General features: G+C 41.2%; 1 protein-coding gene across 1 annotated transcript in view; it reads right to left on the reverse strand.

Moving 5' to 3' along the window:
• Sptlc2 (serine palmitoyltransferase long chain base subunit 2) overlaps positions 1 to 17418 on the reverse strand; it is a 75617-nt gene that overhangs the window by 47601 nt on the left and 10598 nt on the right. Inside the window, exons 2-3 of the mRNA XM_005343405.2 lie at positions 9137 to 9331; positions 1057 to 1211 (exon numbers count right to left, since the gene is read on the reverse strand). Of these exons, the coding sequence (XP_005343462.1) occupies positions 1057 to 1211; positions 9137 to 9331 (350 nt within the window). The remainder of the gene's footprint in view (positions 1 to 1056; positions 1212 to 9136; positions 9332 to 17418) is intronic.

Consider the following 17418-nt stretch of genomic DNA (forward strand, 5'->3'; position numbering starts at 1 on the left):
ATTATATATGTTTTGATTCAGCAATTCTACATGTGAGCACGCACACACAAGGATCCTTTAGGAGCCATTGTCCTCCCATAGGCCCAGGGACCAGTGATGGAAGCTCAGTCGGTAAGCATGTCATGGTCCAGATGACTGACGGTAGAAGTAAAGTGCTGAGCCTTTAAGTGCTGGGGTCTGGGACAGACTAGCATAAGATGGCTAGGGATGGCACACCAGCACTGTGGAATACTATGTAGGTATTAGCCACTACAAACAATGAACTTATAGTGAACACACACATAGGCAAGATGTTGCCAGTATGTTAGCAAAATATATATATATATATAACATATGATCCCATTTTTGTGTATTTAAAAGTAAATTTGAGGGCTGGAGAGATGACCCAGAGCTTAAGAGCACTGGCTGCTCTTCCAGAGGTCCTGAGTTCAATTTTCAGCAACCATATGGTGGCCCACAGTCATCTATAATGAGATCTGGTGCCTTCTTCTGGTTGCAGGACTACATGCAGGCAGAACACTATTACATAATAAATAAATCTTAAAAGAAAAAGTGAGTTTGACACCAACCTGGTCTACAAAGTGAGTTTCAGGACAGCCATAGCTACATAATGAGATCCTGTTTCAAAAAATAAACCACGCTGGACAGTGGTGGTGGTGGCACGCACCTTTAATCCCAGCACTTAGGAGGCAGGGACAGGTGAATGCCTGAGTTTGAGGCCAACTTATTCTATTTGCAGGACAGCCAGGGCTACATGGAGAAACCTTGTCTCAAAAAAACCAAAAACCAAAACAGAACAAACAACAAAATAAAAACAAAAGAACCGAACGAAACAGAAAAAAGCCCTTGAGTTCAATGAGGGCTGTGGTGTGTATAGCTCACTGGTGCAGCCCTTGCCCAGCATCCCTGCACTCCCTCCAAAAAGTATTCCAAGAACAAGGACAGTATTGCCAGGAAAGTAACCATATTGTATTAATCATATTCAGCTGCTGCTTTTGCTTTGAGAGAATACCCAAATTCCTCTGTTGGTAAGATGTGATTTCTAAAACGACTCACTTGAATGACCAGTTGTAGTCATGGGACTGTCTCTCCATGATGTCCACCCTGGCTCCAGGCACACTACAAATAGGTCGGTTCCAGTTGTCTCTTATCCTCATGTAGAGGTTTCTTGTATAGAAGTTTTCAAAATCCTGATACAAAGACACAAAGTCCTGCCAACAAATAGGGAAACAGTAAAAATTTAACTGATTTACTTAAAGAAAAGTCCCACAATTTTTCTTTTCATATCCCAGGAGTACATATTTATTTAACTGACATATCAAAAAATACATTTGGAAAGGCGTTGATTCTACGTTTATTTCAAGTCTTTTTGAAATAAACTTAGTGTTGGTGTTTGATCTATTATTTCATGATTTCAAATAACTAAAGCACATTAATGTAGAACTAACTGCTTTCAAGTTATACCCACAGAAATAAAACCCAGTCATATAATTCTGCCATTGAATAGTTTCCCTTCCTAGTAAACTGGAAAAAACTGCCCTCCCACGTGCTTTGCACATAATAGAGCAGGGAAGATGCCAGAAAAACATTTTAATCCCAGTTGAAAAGGAGAAAAACACAAAAATACTTCTAAGATTAAGATTTTTTTAATCCTCTGCCTATGCTCAAGGATCAAAATCAAACCCACCCACACCAAAAAATTAAAAAAAACCCCACTAACATATTCAGTAGAGTAAGTTTGGCCTTGGATTTTCCCTATTAGACAGGAGTTAAGAATGTACATTCTGGTCTGGAGAGATGGCTTGTTCCAGCACCCACATTAGGCAGCTCACAACCACCTGTACCCCCAGCTTCAGGGGATCCAAGCCTCTGTACTGGCATGCATATACCTACACATAGCACACATATACACAGAATTCAAATCGAAACGAACAAATAATCCTCTAGAGGCAGTGGCAGGTAGATTCTGAGTTTGAGCAGCAAGTTCCAGGACAACCAGAGCTACACATGAGACTCTATCTGAACACAAACAAGTACATTCTGAAAATGGACTTCCTACCCCACAGATTTTAGTCTCCCTTTTCTTTAAGAGTAAACTAGAATGTTAGTCTGTAAAAAGTTAAGTTACAAGAAAAAAATTAAGTTACGATAGAGCCAAAATGAATGCACAGTGCTATTCCCGTGTCAGTTCACACGAGACCTACTGAGTTAAAGGGTCAGCCACACAGAGAGAAAGTGGAAGTGTGCTTTACTGTAATCAGCTCATCACTGAGCTTGTAGCCATCGGGTCTGGGCTTGTTGTCAAACTACATTAATCTGTTAAGTAAACCTATCAAAAACATTTTTAAAACCATATGCTTCACATTAAAAAGATTAAATTCTAAAATAATCTTTCATCGACTTGGACTCTAAAGTGCCCAAGACTTAGCTGAGCCCCTAAGTAGATATCATCTCTTCAGGCAGCTCAGGAGAATTCTCTGAACGTAAAGAACAGACCAGCTCTCTCATAATTCCTTCTAATATTCACCTTTTTCTTAAGGCAAAATAAACCACCTCACATTCTACCATCTCTATCACTGTTCTAAGAAAATAAAGAATACTGGGGCTGGAGAGATGGCTCAGCAATTTAAAGCATGATTTTGCAAGCATCTGAGGTAGTTCCCAGCAGTTACTCTAACAGTAATTGGAGTCTGTAACTCCAATTCTAGGAGCTCCAATGCCCTCTGAACATGGGCCAAAGACATTTGCAGGAAAAGAACGCATACATATTTAACAATATAACAATAATAATAATGTGTCTGTCACACTGGAAGGTAATCATTTAATAAACCCGTTCCCTTTCATAGTCTCCCTTCCATCAAGGATACCAGCTAAGCAAAAGTAGGGACAGAGATACTCAAATTCTAATTATTTTATTTTGACTATTATTTACCATGTATTTATTTCCAAAAGCATGTACATGTGCACGGATATACGAGCGTGTGCATATGTGCGCACACACATACACATACACACACACAAGCAGTAGTCTTCATCTTCACACTGACTAGACTAACAGCATGTTTTGTTGTTTTGGAAACAGGTCTCAAATTCATTATGTAGCCAAGGATGACTTTGGCTGTCTCCCTCTGAGGTGCTGAGATAACAGTATGCCCATGTGGTGGTGGGAGGCAATCCCTCTATTATTAACTGAGCTGTGTACATGCCAGTCCCTAGCCTCTGCTAGTAAAATCATAGTACTGATCATCTCTGCTCACTCTTATTAGCTATTAGTGTGTATACATGCATGCACTCATATATGTATTGTGGATATGCATGCCACAGCATGTATGGAGGCCAGAAGACAGCTTCTTGGAGTTGGTTCTCTCCAAACACCTTAACATGAATTCTCTGGATCCAATTCAGGTCACTAGGCTTACAAGACAAGTGCCTTCCACACTGAGCCATCTCACCAGCCCTGATAGACACATGTATTTACACGTTTTTTTGTCCAATGAAAACATTGAATGTAAAGAGGGCGCTGTGTCTTGCAAATCTGAAGATCCTTTCTAACTCTAATCAGCTATTTTAAACAGTTATTTTCAACTGTTTTCTAAACATCGCACATTAATGTTCAAGGATGAACTCTAAATATTTTAAGCAACTGTTTTCTCACAGGCAAATTTTTATTAGCAACAAAAAGGTATGTTTTAAATACATCAGCATGGAAAGGGCAAAACAATCCCTCTGAGACTGGTTCAGATACCAGAAGGGTAACCAAAAGCCAAGACAGGAAAAGGGCTGCAGGCTAGAGCATGGCAGAGCTTCAATGGATAGAGCAAGTGATGCCAGGTCCAAAAGCAGTGGGCACAACGGCAGCAGAGGGACTTAGGCCAAATTTAGTTTTTCTTGACCCCCTACCTAGTTCTAAGGTGGCAGCTTTAGTGGCGGTTAAATACGGAAGCAGATCTAAGGGCAGCTAACTAGATTTCATGAAGCTTAGCCCAGAAGAGAAATTGCTATGGAACACCTCAATTCCAGACAATCAGGGTGTCTATTGTCTGAAAAATCTTGTACCTTTGATATTCTAGGACTAAGGTTAAAGTAGGGAACTTGGTTCGGCAAGATGGCTTAGCAGGCACCTGCTGCGAAGCCTGACTACCTCAGAACTTACATGGAAGGGGAGAACTGACTCCTGCATGTTTTTCTCTGACCTCCACACACATGCGGAGCACACCACCCCATAACGCATAGATGTAATTTAAAAGATTTTAAATGAGGACTTATTTTTTCATTCATTTATTCACCATGTTGCTGAATTCTTTGACAGACTTTCAAGATACATTAAAGAACAAAGTGGGTTGATCTCTCTTCAAATAATGAAATCCTATCATTTCTACCCCACGTCACCATTTCCCTGCCCTTCCCTCCTCCTAGCCCAGTCACTGTGGAATGAGTTTAGTCAGGGTGGACCTACAGTCATGATGATCCATCACTGAACAAACATTTACAGAGTAGCTCCTTCCAGGCACGAACTGGGTATGAGGGATAAGGTAAGGGAGCACGTCTCTGCACGGCAAACAGGTACAAAAACATAGCTGATACCTGGTATGACAAAGTACATACTATGAAAGGATCCGGTCCACGGATGGGGAAGAGTATCTAATCAGTACAGACAAGTCCAAGCAGCCTGTAAGGATGTATTCTTCATGGATGTTCTGCCTACAATTCCTCACTAGTACAATAAATAGAAAGAACCAGTATCTTCTTGAGACCTGCCTATATGTTAGGCTTGCAGCTCTTCAGTTAAGAGATTCCTTTACTCAAGAGGAAAACTCAGATTTATGGACTTGCTAACTAGGGGTCACAGTAAACACTACCAAAAGTAATCTGAGGTCACCTTATCAAATAGTCACTAAATATCCTGCAGTGGTATATTTAAGGCGAGTCTTTGAGAAAACATGCTACATTGTTTAAAACAGAGATCTCGCCTAGTGTAGTGTCTATGCAGGCCTTCCTTATACTCACAGGGGTAAAGATGAGCGCAACCACTTTGAGACAGAACTTTCCAACTATTCATGTCCATAATGCGCAATTCTGTCCCAACAAAGGGGTCTACACATTGTTAAATGACGATGAAGTGGAAAGATAAATAATCATAAGAGCAGCAAGCATTCCTATATATTATTTATAATATACTGGGGTACCTGACAATTGTTTTACATATACATGCTTTTTTACATACCTGAGTATCTCTTTACCCTCTTACAAAAGATGTTGTTTCTCCAACCTTCAGAAAGATAGAATTTTTTTTTCTGTTAAGGAACCAGCTTGAGCCATAGCCAGAATCTGATGTGGATTTTTTAATTCCAAACTATGACCCTGATCCCAAGGCCACACTGTGAGACAGGTGGGCAGGCAGGCACAGGCACTAAATTCCAGACAGTCCTGAGACCTGGCTATGGAAGTGATATGACAATACGTACAAGGAAGATCTGTAAGGCTGAGCCACTGCTTTTCTTTTTACATCAGGTAACCTGCACACAAATCCACAGCAGACCCTCACACTGGCAACACCAGTCAGCTTCCACATTCCACAGCCTGATACTTGTGGCAAGAGCAGTTTCCAAATCTGGCATGGCTTCTTAGCTGGGGGAAGAGGCTCTGACAGCCAACCCAGTGCTCTGGAATGTTATAAACATCTGGTTCCCCCTCTACTTCAGTGGCCTACAGTAATGGGGGCTAATTCCACTGTACTTTCAACTATATCAACACATTCTCTATAATCACTACTTAAAAAATATTTAATAAATAAGTTGTCTGTATTTATAGATTAAAAAGAATAAAATTTAAATAATGTGCTGTTGACCACCCACCAAGTAATAGGGCTGAGCTGGAAACCCTAGCAGCATTCCAAACTAGCAGCCATTAGTAGTAAAGCTACACTTACTCCAAGAATTTTTTTTTTTTTTTTTTTTTTTTGGTTTTTCGAGACAGGGTTTCTCCGTGGCTTTGGAGCCTGTCCTGGAACTAGCTCTGTAGACTAGACTAGGCTAGTCTTGAACTCACAGAGATCCACCTGCCTCTGCCTCCCGAGTGCTGGGATTAAAGGCATGCGCCACCATCGCCCAGCTAAGAAAAATCTTCAGTGACACTTTTAACTCAACAGTTTCCATTTAATTTTAGAGTCCAGGTATTATGGTTTGGACCAAAGGTCTCTGAAAGGCCCATAACAGCCTGTCTGGGAGGTTCTGAACCTTCAGCACATAGAACCTGACATTAGGGTAATGGGGATGTGCCCTTGGGATGGTGAGACTCTGGCCTCAGTTCTTCCTCTGCTTTCTGGCTGCCATTAGGTGGGCACCTTTGCTCCACCCTGGGCACCCCATCATGCCTCACCGAAGGTTCATAAGCGACAGAGCTACAAAGCTCTTCGATCACTGAGCCTCCATAAACTGCTCTTCCTTTAAAGCTGTCTGTCTAAAGTTCTTTTAATCACTGTGAAGGACACACTAGGGTACAAATTTCAATTTATCAAAAAACAAAATTTCTCTCAAACATGAACATTTGAGGCAAATAACACTGCTTTGATGTTGATAGAACATGCCCTGAAACAGGTTGACATCAAGACAATTTAGAGTCTTATTTATCCTTGGCTTTTGGTAAAGAGAATAAAAGAAAAATGCATAAAACCACTGGAATCATGAAATAGCTTTTATATTTATTTAAATCTTTGAAATAGAATGGAAAAGATAAAAATCTATTGAAAGCATGCAGAGACAGGCAAATTACTGAGTCTGAGGTAGCGTGGTCTATAGCCATGTAGTAAAAGGAACAGTGGGCTGTGTTCCCAGCCCCCGGCTAGCTTTACACCCGAAATAATTACACGGAAACTGTATTCATTTAAACACTGTCTGGCCCATTATTTCTAGCCTCATATTGGCTAACTCTCACATCTTGATTAACCCTTTTTCATTAAAGCTGTGTAGCACCATGAGGCTGTGGCTTATCGGGAAAGATCTTAACCTACGTCCGTCTCGGGCCACTACACACACACACAGAGCATACATACACAGAGATACACAGAAATACAAATAAAATTAATCCTAAAGCTGTAAACTATAACTGTAATTCTCTAGTTTGGTGGTGGTGGCACATGCCTTTAATACCAGTACTTGGGAGACGGAGACAGGTGCATCTCTGAGACAGAAGCTAGCATGGTCTACAGAGTGAGTTCCAGGATGGACAGGACTAACCAGAGAAGCCGTATAAAAAACAAAAACAAACAAAAATCTACTTTGTCTGAAGGTACTAAAACAGCTACCCATTTGGAAAAAACCGAAGTACTTCTGAACCCTAATTTACTTAGCCCTGAAGACCACACATGAAATAATAAATATCTTGATGCTGGCAGGTACTTGGTTCTCTAAAGATTTCAAAATACATGACAATAATCGACAAAATAACGCATTCCAAATACAGGATACCACAAAAAACTCTGTACTGTCAATGTTTATTTGGGCACTATTTTTTCTACTAGAGAAGATAACTTTAAGATAGAACCTCAAATAGCAGAAACAGGGCTTGAGAGATGGCTCGGTTAAGAAAGTACACTGTTCTTCCGGAGGACCCTAGTCCAGTCACAGAGAAATTGGCCAGTTATCAGCATAAAGACGGGACTGAGAGTACTCACCTTAAGATGAAGTTTGGCCTGAAACAATTTAGCCAAGGATGTCTTTGAACTCAACAGCAATGGTCCTGCCTCAGCCTACCAAGAGCTGGCATTATAGACATGAGCCATCATGCCTCTCTTTCCTGCTTTTTCGAAGTGTACTCTCTTTCTTTACTGGCTGCTCATTCAGAGATGATCTCACCACCCTGTATCTGACTCCCTCCAAGTCCACAAAGAACAATGTAAAGAATAAGAAGCCAACGCCAGGGGCCAGGGAAAGCTCAGTCAGCATCTAGCCGGTTGCCATGCTCCAGCAGATGCCCCACACTGAGGCACACAAGCAGCACTAATGGGATGGAGTGGAGTATTTAAAATAAATAAAGTGGAGAGGGACCCAGGGAGAATGACTAGAACGGAAATATCTGGGGATCATGGTGGATACAATCAGAACACATTGGATGACTTCTCAAGGAATAATTTTTAAAAAAAACTTTCAATGCTGAGTGTTTATTAGGAATAGGTAACACATGTGCACTGCATAAAGCTGTGAAGGTATAGGAATATTCTAAGAGTGGCCTGAACTGAATCTGATCTTCCTCTTGGAAACAGTGTCTACCCCTCTATTTACTAAAACAAGAGCGTTTGCCACATTAGCTTGGGGACATGTTTGTTTGGGGACAGGCATTGACCTGTGAACTGGACAACTATGTCCAATGTGTCCAAGAGAATCCAGTCTCTGCATTATAAACATTAATAAACACAATGTAGGATCCAGAAAGAAGGATGAACATTCCTTCTGCACCATATACACTATAAAACTAGGTAATTTTTAGACACACTGCTTGTGATTGTTAGCTTTCTAACCTATGAACTAGGGATACTGCTGTCAGCTTCATTAAGCTCTAGTAATGTGGTTAAGTTAAAGTTCAATGTTGCACGGGAGTGGTAGTGCATGCCTTTAATTCCAGCACCGAGGAAAAGTCAGGCAGGTGGATCTCTAGAGGCCGGCCTGGTTTAAAAAATCCCTGTCTCAAAAAGGAAAAAAAAAAAGTTAAATAGTTTGCTCTGTTTTTGTCTTTGATGTTTACTTTATGTACATGAGTATTTTGCCTGCATGTTTGTATGTGGATCAGAAGGTGCAGCTGTGAGCTCCCATAGGGATGCTGGGAGCTGAATTCAGCTCTCTGCAAGAACAAGTGCTCTGAGCTTCCGAGTCATCTCTCCGGTTTTCAACACTGTCTTCAGCTTTCTTTGTGGAGTATTCTCACAAAGGCTTCTTACAGTTGTTATTTGGTGTCTGCTTTGTTTTGAGACAGAGTCTTACTCTGTACCCCAGGCTGGTCTCAAAGTCACAGCAATCCTCCTGTCTCAAAGTTTAACTCCATGTGCACAGATTTCCACTTGGGGGAGGGGGAAACCGTGAAAATGACAACACTTCCATGAACAGATTCTATTTAACAGAACCAAAGACTCCCTGACAATTACCTTTTGTTCTTCTCTTTCTGTTGCATGGTGGCATTTTTCAATTCTCCAATGCCTCAAGAAATCTCGAAGATATCCAAAGAGAGTGAGCACGCCATACCCCACATATGTGAGCACGGCAACCAGCATGGGTGTTTCTTCAAAAACTTCATTAAACGGTCTTTTATAAAGTCCTCCATTTTCTGTAACATGATGAATCTAAGAGAGCAATTAAAATTGTTTGTTGAAACCACAGCAAGAAAAAAATTTTCTACTTAAAATCCAAGTCCTGAGAGATTTGTAGAACAATATACCTTGAGAATTGAGTAACAGGCCAGTGAACATGCTAAGGCCGTGCTTATTGTCAAGAGAAATGATATAAAAATCACTTATGAACAATGAAAGGTAGGAAAAGAGACAATCAGAATCAACACTGATCTTATCATTGATTTTTCCCAGATTCCAAACACTATTATCTCAGGGAGCGTTGTTCTAATAAAGAAAATGAAAATATATAAAAAGAGACAGGCTAGCCAGGCGGTGGTGGCACACACCTTTAATCCTAGCACTTGGGACGCAGAGGCAGGTGGATTGCTGTGAGTTTGAGGCCAGCCTGGTCTACAAGAGCTAGTTCCAGGACAGGCTCCAAAACTACATAGAAACCCTGTCTCAAAACAAAGTAAATTTTTTACTACCAGCTATCCTTTTTGTTTGTTTTTTGATTTGTATTTCAAGACAGGGTTTCTATGTAGGCTTGGCTGTCCTGGAACTAACTCTGTAGACCAGGCTGGACTTGAACTCAGAGATCCACTTGTCTCGGCCTCTGAGTGCTGGAATTAAAGGTGTGCACACCACCGCCTGGCCATACCAGTCATTCTTAAAGCCACACAGCTGTAGTATCAAATGCAGCAGGTGCCTATTAACTTTCCTCAGTGATAACACACACATAAAAGTAAAAGGAGGCTGTGGAGAGAGCTCAGCAGCTAACGGTTCATTCCCTAGGAGCCACAGGCTGAGCTCCCATACATTGTCCTGGCTCCCACACACGAGCTGTATGTATGTAGCACACAGGTTCCCACAATAACACCTGTAATACAGCCAGGAGAGAAGAGTTCCTTAAATGGGGTATAAGAAGAGGATGGAGAAAGAAAAGGGTAGGAACACCAACCAAAACTAAAGATTATGAAGAGCCTTGCAGAAACCAAAAACTCTGTAATCCTAAAAACTTTTTAAGAGATTTCAATGTATACTCTGGATAGGTAGATAAGGCTTCCCCGAGAAGACCCCTAAACACACACACTTTTAATTAATTAATTAAAAAATAAAGCCTGGCAGTAGTAGCATACACCTTTAATCCCAGTACTAGGGAGGCAGAACTGCCAGCCTGATATACAGAGCTAGTTCTAGGACATTCAGGACTGCGCTTGTGCAGACACACGCGCGTGCGTGAGCAAGCACAAACACAAACACACACACACACACACACACACACACACACACCCAACAAACCCTCTGGTGGGGGAGAAGAAGTAAATGATAACAACAAAGGTGATACTTAATTTAGGAAGGCCAACTGTTAAGAACACCAGCAGCTGTCAGGAATTGATCCTGACTCCCTTTATTTTGATCTAAGTATACATTCCCAAACTTCTACAGATTACCCCTATTTTACCATTTCAGATATGTCTATTGTTTTTTTATGGAGACAGGGTTGCATTGTGTCATCTAGGACAGCTTCAAACTTACAAATCTTCTGCCTTAACTTCTGAGTGCTGGGATTACAGATATGTGCCACTATGCCTGGCAGCACTTGGGTTTTAATATACAAACACAAAGATACTTTTGATTTCAATGATTAAAACATTTTACTATTTGGTTAATTTTAATAAAAATCATATTTTACAGAAGAAAGCCCTGAAGAATGAACTAATGACATTGGACTGCAGTTAGGGCAATCAATCAAAACTACTAAGAGCACATGATCAAAAAAGCAATGTACAGGACTCCTGTCATATGAATTACTATAGTAGAGAAGTATCAAAGGATTCAAAAAGGTCCTCTCTTGCTCTGCCAGGCATTCCTGATTAAAGGTATAATGTAAAAACAAATAGGAACTTACAGCCAGGCGGTGGTGGCACACGAATTAATCCCAGCACTTGGGAGGCAAGGCAGGTGGATCTCCGAGTTCAAGGCCAGTCTGGTCTACAGAGTGCCAGGACAGCTAGGGTATACAGAGAAACCGCATCTCAAAAAACCACACATAAACAAGCAAACAAATAAAAAAAAAGTGAGTAGTAAGGAAGATACTAACATCAACCCTGGCCTCTGCCGGTACACACACAGAAATTCTAGCATCTCATGCCCTCCAGTCACAATTATAAGCACACAAAAATGTGCTGCTGATAGTACTAGTCAAGAGAAGATTCCCAGGGGCTGGAGAGATAGCTCAGTGGTTAAGAGCACTGTCCGCTCTTCTAGAGGTCCTGAGTTCAATTCCCAGCAACCACATGGTGGCTCACAATCATCTGTAATGAGATCTGGCGCCCTCCTCTGGTGTGTGGGCATACATGGAGGCAGAATGTTGTATACATAATAAGTAAATAAATCTTTAAAGAAAAAAAAGAAGATTCCCAAATTCCAATGAACACCAAGGTGTATTTGCTTCAACAGGACTGTTACTGATCAAGGAAATACAAAAGAAAACAAAACAAAAAGGAAGACTTTCCTCTCCAGTCAACACTACAAACACACAAGCATAAAACACACTGCAAGACAAAGGGAAAGAAAAAAATTCAAACACACTATTTTGTCCGTAGCCTTTTTGCTGTCAAGCAACCATATTCATGATGCAGCTGAAAAGGCTGGAGAGGTGGCTCAGTGTTAAGAGCAATGGCTGCTCTTCCAGAGGACGTGGGTTTTCTCACCACCCACACGGCAGTTCACAACTGTCTGTAGCTCCAATTCTAGGGGATCCAATGACCTGTTCTGGCCTCTGCAGGCAGCAGACCAACAAGTGGTGCACAGATACACATGCAGACAAAACACCCATACACATAAAATTAAAAGACAAAATGGAAAAGAAAAGGTACCTTAAACCAAAGCAATAATGGAAAGATGTACTCAAAAGATACACACGCACACACGCATGTATGTATATGCTAAAACTGACTAGGAAGGAATCAGGGTGGTGAGGCTGGTAAGGTCACTATCTCAGTGGTTAAGAGCACTGGTCAGCTCTTCTAGCAAACCTGAGTTTATCACATTTCCAGCACCCACACAGAGGTTCAAACTGTTCAGTTCAGCCCCAGGGGATCTGACACCCTCTTCCGGCCTTTGAGGACACTAGGCACAAACCATGGTAAACACACTATAGATGCAGGCAAAACACCCATATACATTAAATAAAAATTTAAAGGGAAACAAAGTAGGTAGAAGAGAGAATGGACAACCCCACAGCATCCTCTAAGCCATTCTGAGGCTTGTTAGTTTCTTGTTAGTTTGTCTGTACAGAGCTTTATTAGCCCAGCTAGACTCACACTCACTGTATACTGAGGAAGGCCTTGAAACCCCTAACCTTCCTGCTCCACCTCCTAAACTCTGGGATTACAGGTATGTACCACCTCACTCAGCCAGTTTGATTCTTGTCTCTTTTTCTAGTCAATACTATTACTGAGTTTTTACTTGAATTTTGCTTCTGATTCTACTCACTATTTAGATTTTAAAAAAAAAGCTGCCTATGACTACCATAACTCAGGCCATCTGACTAGCCATCAGAATCTCCAACCTATTGATATTGCAACACAATGCTGTGATCTACAAAGGTCACACTTAAAAACCAAACAACATGACCTCTGAATGTGATATATGTCAAAAGGCAGGCAGATCCCTGTGAATTCCAGGCCAGCCAGCTATATAGAGTGATATCCTGCCTCAAAAACAAACAACCTTGTAACAAAACAACAGAAATAATCAACATTTTAGGTAAGTTTATCATCTTTTTGTGTTGGACACATTCATTTGTAGCTGCTATCCTGGGGAAGAGGCTTATTAGTTCTCAATAGGCCTCAGAGGCCGGGGCAAACAAACCTACATTGCGATCCCAATTTACTCCCCACAACTCTACATTTCCATTTGCCTCCATCAACAAAACTAACACTGAACGTACCTTCCCACCCAGCCCCTCCTCCCTCCCCAAACCCGATCCTCCCTGTTACATTACCTATTTTGGTCACCAGCATCACCACCCAGTCGACCCTGTCTCCCAAGTTTGCAGTCATCTTTAGCTCCACCTTAGTTTTTGGCTTCCACCCAGAGTTGTTGGTTCCAGACCTTCTTGTTTGGCACCAGGAAGTGTGCAGGGTCTCATGCAGCCCAGGAAGGTCTGGAAATCACTACATAGCCAAAGATTATCTTGAAGTCCTGATCCTGTCTCCACATCCCAAGTGCTAGCTAGGGTCACAGGTCTGTGCCACCACAGCCGTTGGCATCAGAGTATTTGACGGAGGGGGTGGGGGTGCTGAAAATGTTGCATACCTTGACAGGGACAGTATGCAAACACACAGAAGTGAAAATTCGACAGCCTGGTACAAGAGACTAGTATATTCTACCCCTCAAAACTTTTTTTTACTATTACAATATCCTTCTTGCTATCTGGTCTCCACATCCCACGGGCTCTCCCGATAGACCAATAACCATACCCAAACAAATGCAATCACAACACTCCCTTGCTCAAGTGTCAGTGTCTTTATAAGTCTCAAGTCACCATCATGGCACCCAACTAAGTCTGTAGCCTTGTGTGGCTGACATTTCTTCCTCCTAGCTCCTGAGTTATTTGTGCCAGTCACAGAAAACTTCTTGCCAGTCTTTAAAAAACAAAAACAAAAACAAACAACCCTCTTCCAAGAATGAAACCCTTCCTCAAGTAATGCCCACTGCTGAAAAGTCAAGACATAGTAAATTAAGTACATTACTTAGAAATGAGATTAACCCCAGAGACCGTGGCAAAAAGAGAAAATGGAAAACCAGTGCTTCTGAAGATGAAGACGGTCAGGAGAGAAGGCTGTAGTGTATTTCACAAGTCTTGTGGAGTTCAGATGCTTAGAGCCATGGGCTAAAACTGAAGTAAAGGGATTTATGGACTCAAGAAAAAAAAATAGTGAATGTGTGTGTGTGTTCCTTAAGGACGGAAAGAGAGAGGAAGAATAGTGGAGGGAAAGGGAGAGAAAGTTGGAGAATATAGCATAGGAGCAGAGCGTTTGAGAAATATAAGGGGTGGAGAGAGGAGGGGAGGAGAACAGAGATAAGGAGACAAAAAATTCTCTTTCTGAGCCATCTCTGAATCAGCTACAGTTATTGTTAGCTTTTAATATTTGAGAGCTTTATTTATTTATTAAATTTATTTATTTTCATTTTATATACATTGGTGTTTTGCCATAGGTGTCAGGTTTCCTGCAACTGGAGTTACAGACAGTTGTGAGCTGCCATGTGGGTGCTGGGAGTTGAACCTGGGTCCTCTGGAAGAGCAGTCAGTACTCTTAACCACTGAACCATCTCTCCAGCCCTGAGGGCATTATTTATTAAAAACAAGAACTGCCGGTATGATGTTGCACATGTTTAATTCCTGGACGTGGGAGGCAGAGGATCTCTCTGAGTTGAAGGCTTGTCTGGCATACAGAACAGCCAAGGTCACTTCAGAGAGACCCTGTTTAAAACAAATCAACAACAACAACAACAACAACAATAAAAGGACATTGTATTATATAATAACAAATCAGATAATTGATATAGTACTAGTATCTAGTCTACAACATTATTAAAATTCTTCCAACTCTCCTTATGATGTCCTTTACCAAAAAAAAAAAAATCCTGGAAGTATGGAATTCTGTCTTTGGTCTCAGGAAAAAACAAGCAATATTTAATTATACTGTAAAATGACTTAGAAAGACAAACTCATGACTCTGAGTAGGTTTTTAAGAATCCCATGAAAGGATGCAGAGTTAACCATATTTTGCTCAAATAGCAAAATAATTATTGGGGAAATCAAGGCATACATTTCTGTTATGAATACAAGCTCATGTAAGTACACTGTCATCAAGCAAATGAATGCATGCCAGTTGCATGCTAGGAGGTCAGAGTCTGAGCACCTAGTGGATGCTTTATACTATTTTTAAGTCTTTATGTCCAGTTGCTGGGGGGAGAACTTCAGTTCCAGCTCCAGCACTCACATAAGAGCCAAGGAGGGCAGTATTACTTCTGATCTCAGTGCGAAGGAGGAAGACAGGTGGATCCCTGGGGTTCACGGGACAGCCTACTTAGCAAGCTCCAGGTTGGCGGGAGACCCTCTCTCAAAAACTTAAGTTGAGCGGGCAGTGGTGGCGCACGCCTTTAATCCCAGCACTCAGGAGGCAGAGGCAGAGGACCTCTGTGATTCAAGGCCAGTCTAATCTGGTAAACTGCAGGCTAGTCAGGGATGCATAGTATGACCTTGTCTCAAATAATGATGTTGGTAATACATATCATGGAATAATAACATAAAATAATAAAGTAAAAGGTTCCTGAGGAACAACACCTGGTATTCTCTTGGCTCTGCATCACATGCACAAACACACACCTTCCCACATGTAACAAAGTAAAATAGATGAACCTAATGTCCAATACGAGCCACCCGTTTCTCTTCAGCAACCCAAGAACTGTTGTTATCATGCCTTCTGCAGTAAGGGAATCCCACACATTTCTATTGTTCTTTAAAATCAGAACTGCTGAAATGATTTTTCCTTGGGATTACCCTCTCCCTACCGCATTCCACATGCCTCTCCCTACTGCACACCACATGTATTAGATGAAGAGCCAGGAGCTCCATGCAAATCATACAAGGTATATGCCATGCTCTGAGTGTGTTTCCACAACAGTCTCTTTGATAGGCAGAGAAATTATGAAAATTAGATAGGCCCTTGATTTTCCTGTAATTAGAATAAGTCTGTAACGTCTGACTTTGTGTTGTGTGTGGTTTGGATGAGAATGAACCCCACAGGTTCACATTATTTGCATGTTTAGTCCCCAGCTGATTAACTGCTTGGAAGGACTAGGAGGTGTGGCCTTGTTGGAGAAGGTGTGCCACTGCAGGTGGGCTCTGAGGTTTCAGAAGCCCATGCCAGACTCAGTGTCTGTTTCTGCCTGCTGCCTGTATATCAGGATAAAAAACTCTGGCTTTAGCAACCATCCCTGTCTGCTTCCCACCATGACAATGGACTACTCTGAAAGAAACCCTCCAATTAAATGCTTGAGTTGCCTTCATTGTGGTGACTCTTCACAGCAGCAAAACAGTAAGGGCAACAGACTGAAAAGTGCTCCCCAAACTTCTGTCAAACAGACTATCTGACATGACTGTTCTACTGAAAACCCTAATCTTTCTGAACAAATTGACTATAAAATATCGGGAAGCAAATCACCAAGAAGACAGAGGTGATTTTGAAGATAAAGGAATAGGTGGGATCACGTCAGACAGATAATAGTGATTGAAGATCTACAGTATGTGAGCATAGGATTTTAATTAAACAATGGGGAAATAGAACAGAACAAAAAACTCCGTAAAAAAGCACTGTGAATACAAAATTGGATCAGTGATAGAGGTGGCATTTCAAATTACTGAAGAATGAATTGCTTTTCTATGAATGGAAATAGTTTAGTATGTGCAAATAAATAAAAAGTAGACCCCCTGGTCAAGGAATGGAGGCTCACACCTTTTATCCTATCACTTAGGAGACAGACACAGGAGGATCTCTGTGTTTGAGTCCAGTCTAGTCTACATAGTAAGTTTCAGGATAGCCAGAACTACATAGAGACTACGTCTCAAAACAAATAAATTAATTAAATTAAAAAAAAATAGATACCTACCTAATAACATACTATAAAATCAATCCTAGATTATTAATTATCCAAATGTGAATCCAAAAATTAAATTGTAGCATGTTAAAAAAATTTTTATGATCGTGGAGTATATAATAATTTCCCTAAAATCAAAGCACAAGCCACTAAGTAAAGGTTAAAATTTTCTCTGCACATGCATGTGTGTGTATGGGTGTGTGACTAGTGCATGCATGTGCACTGGGGCATATGCATGGATGTGCAGATAGAGGTTGATATCAGGTGTCTTCCTCAGTTATTCTTTATCTTATACAGTATACCCTTTGTCCAAGCAGCCCCACTCGAAAAACGTTCATTGCAATGAGCCACTGGTCTGGTAAAGGCCTCTGGCACACCATCATCACTGGACCCTCTCCGGAACTCCTCTAGGATATCCTACCGTT

The sequence above is a fragment of the Microtus ochrogaster genome, chromosome 1 (genome assembly GCF_000317375.1).
Source record: "Microtus ochrogaster isolate Prairie Vole_2 chromosome 1, MicOch1.0, whole genome shotgun sequence".
NCBI lineage: Eukaryota > Metazoa > Chordata > Mammalia > Rodentia > Cricetidae > Microtus > Microtus ochrogaster.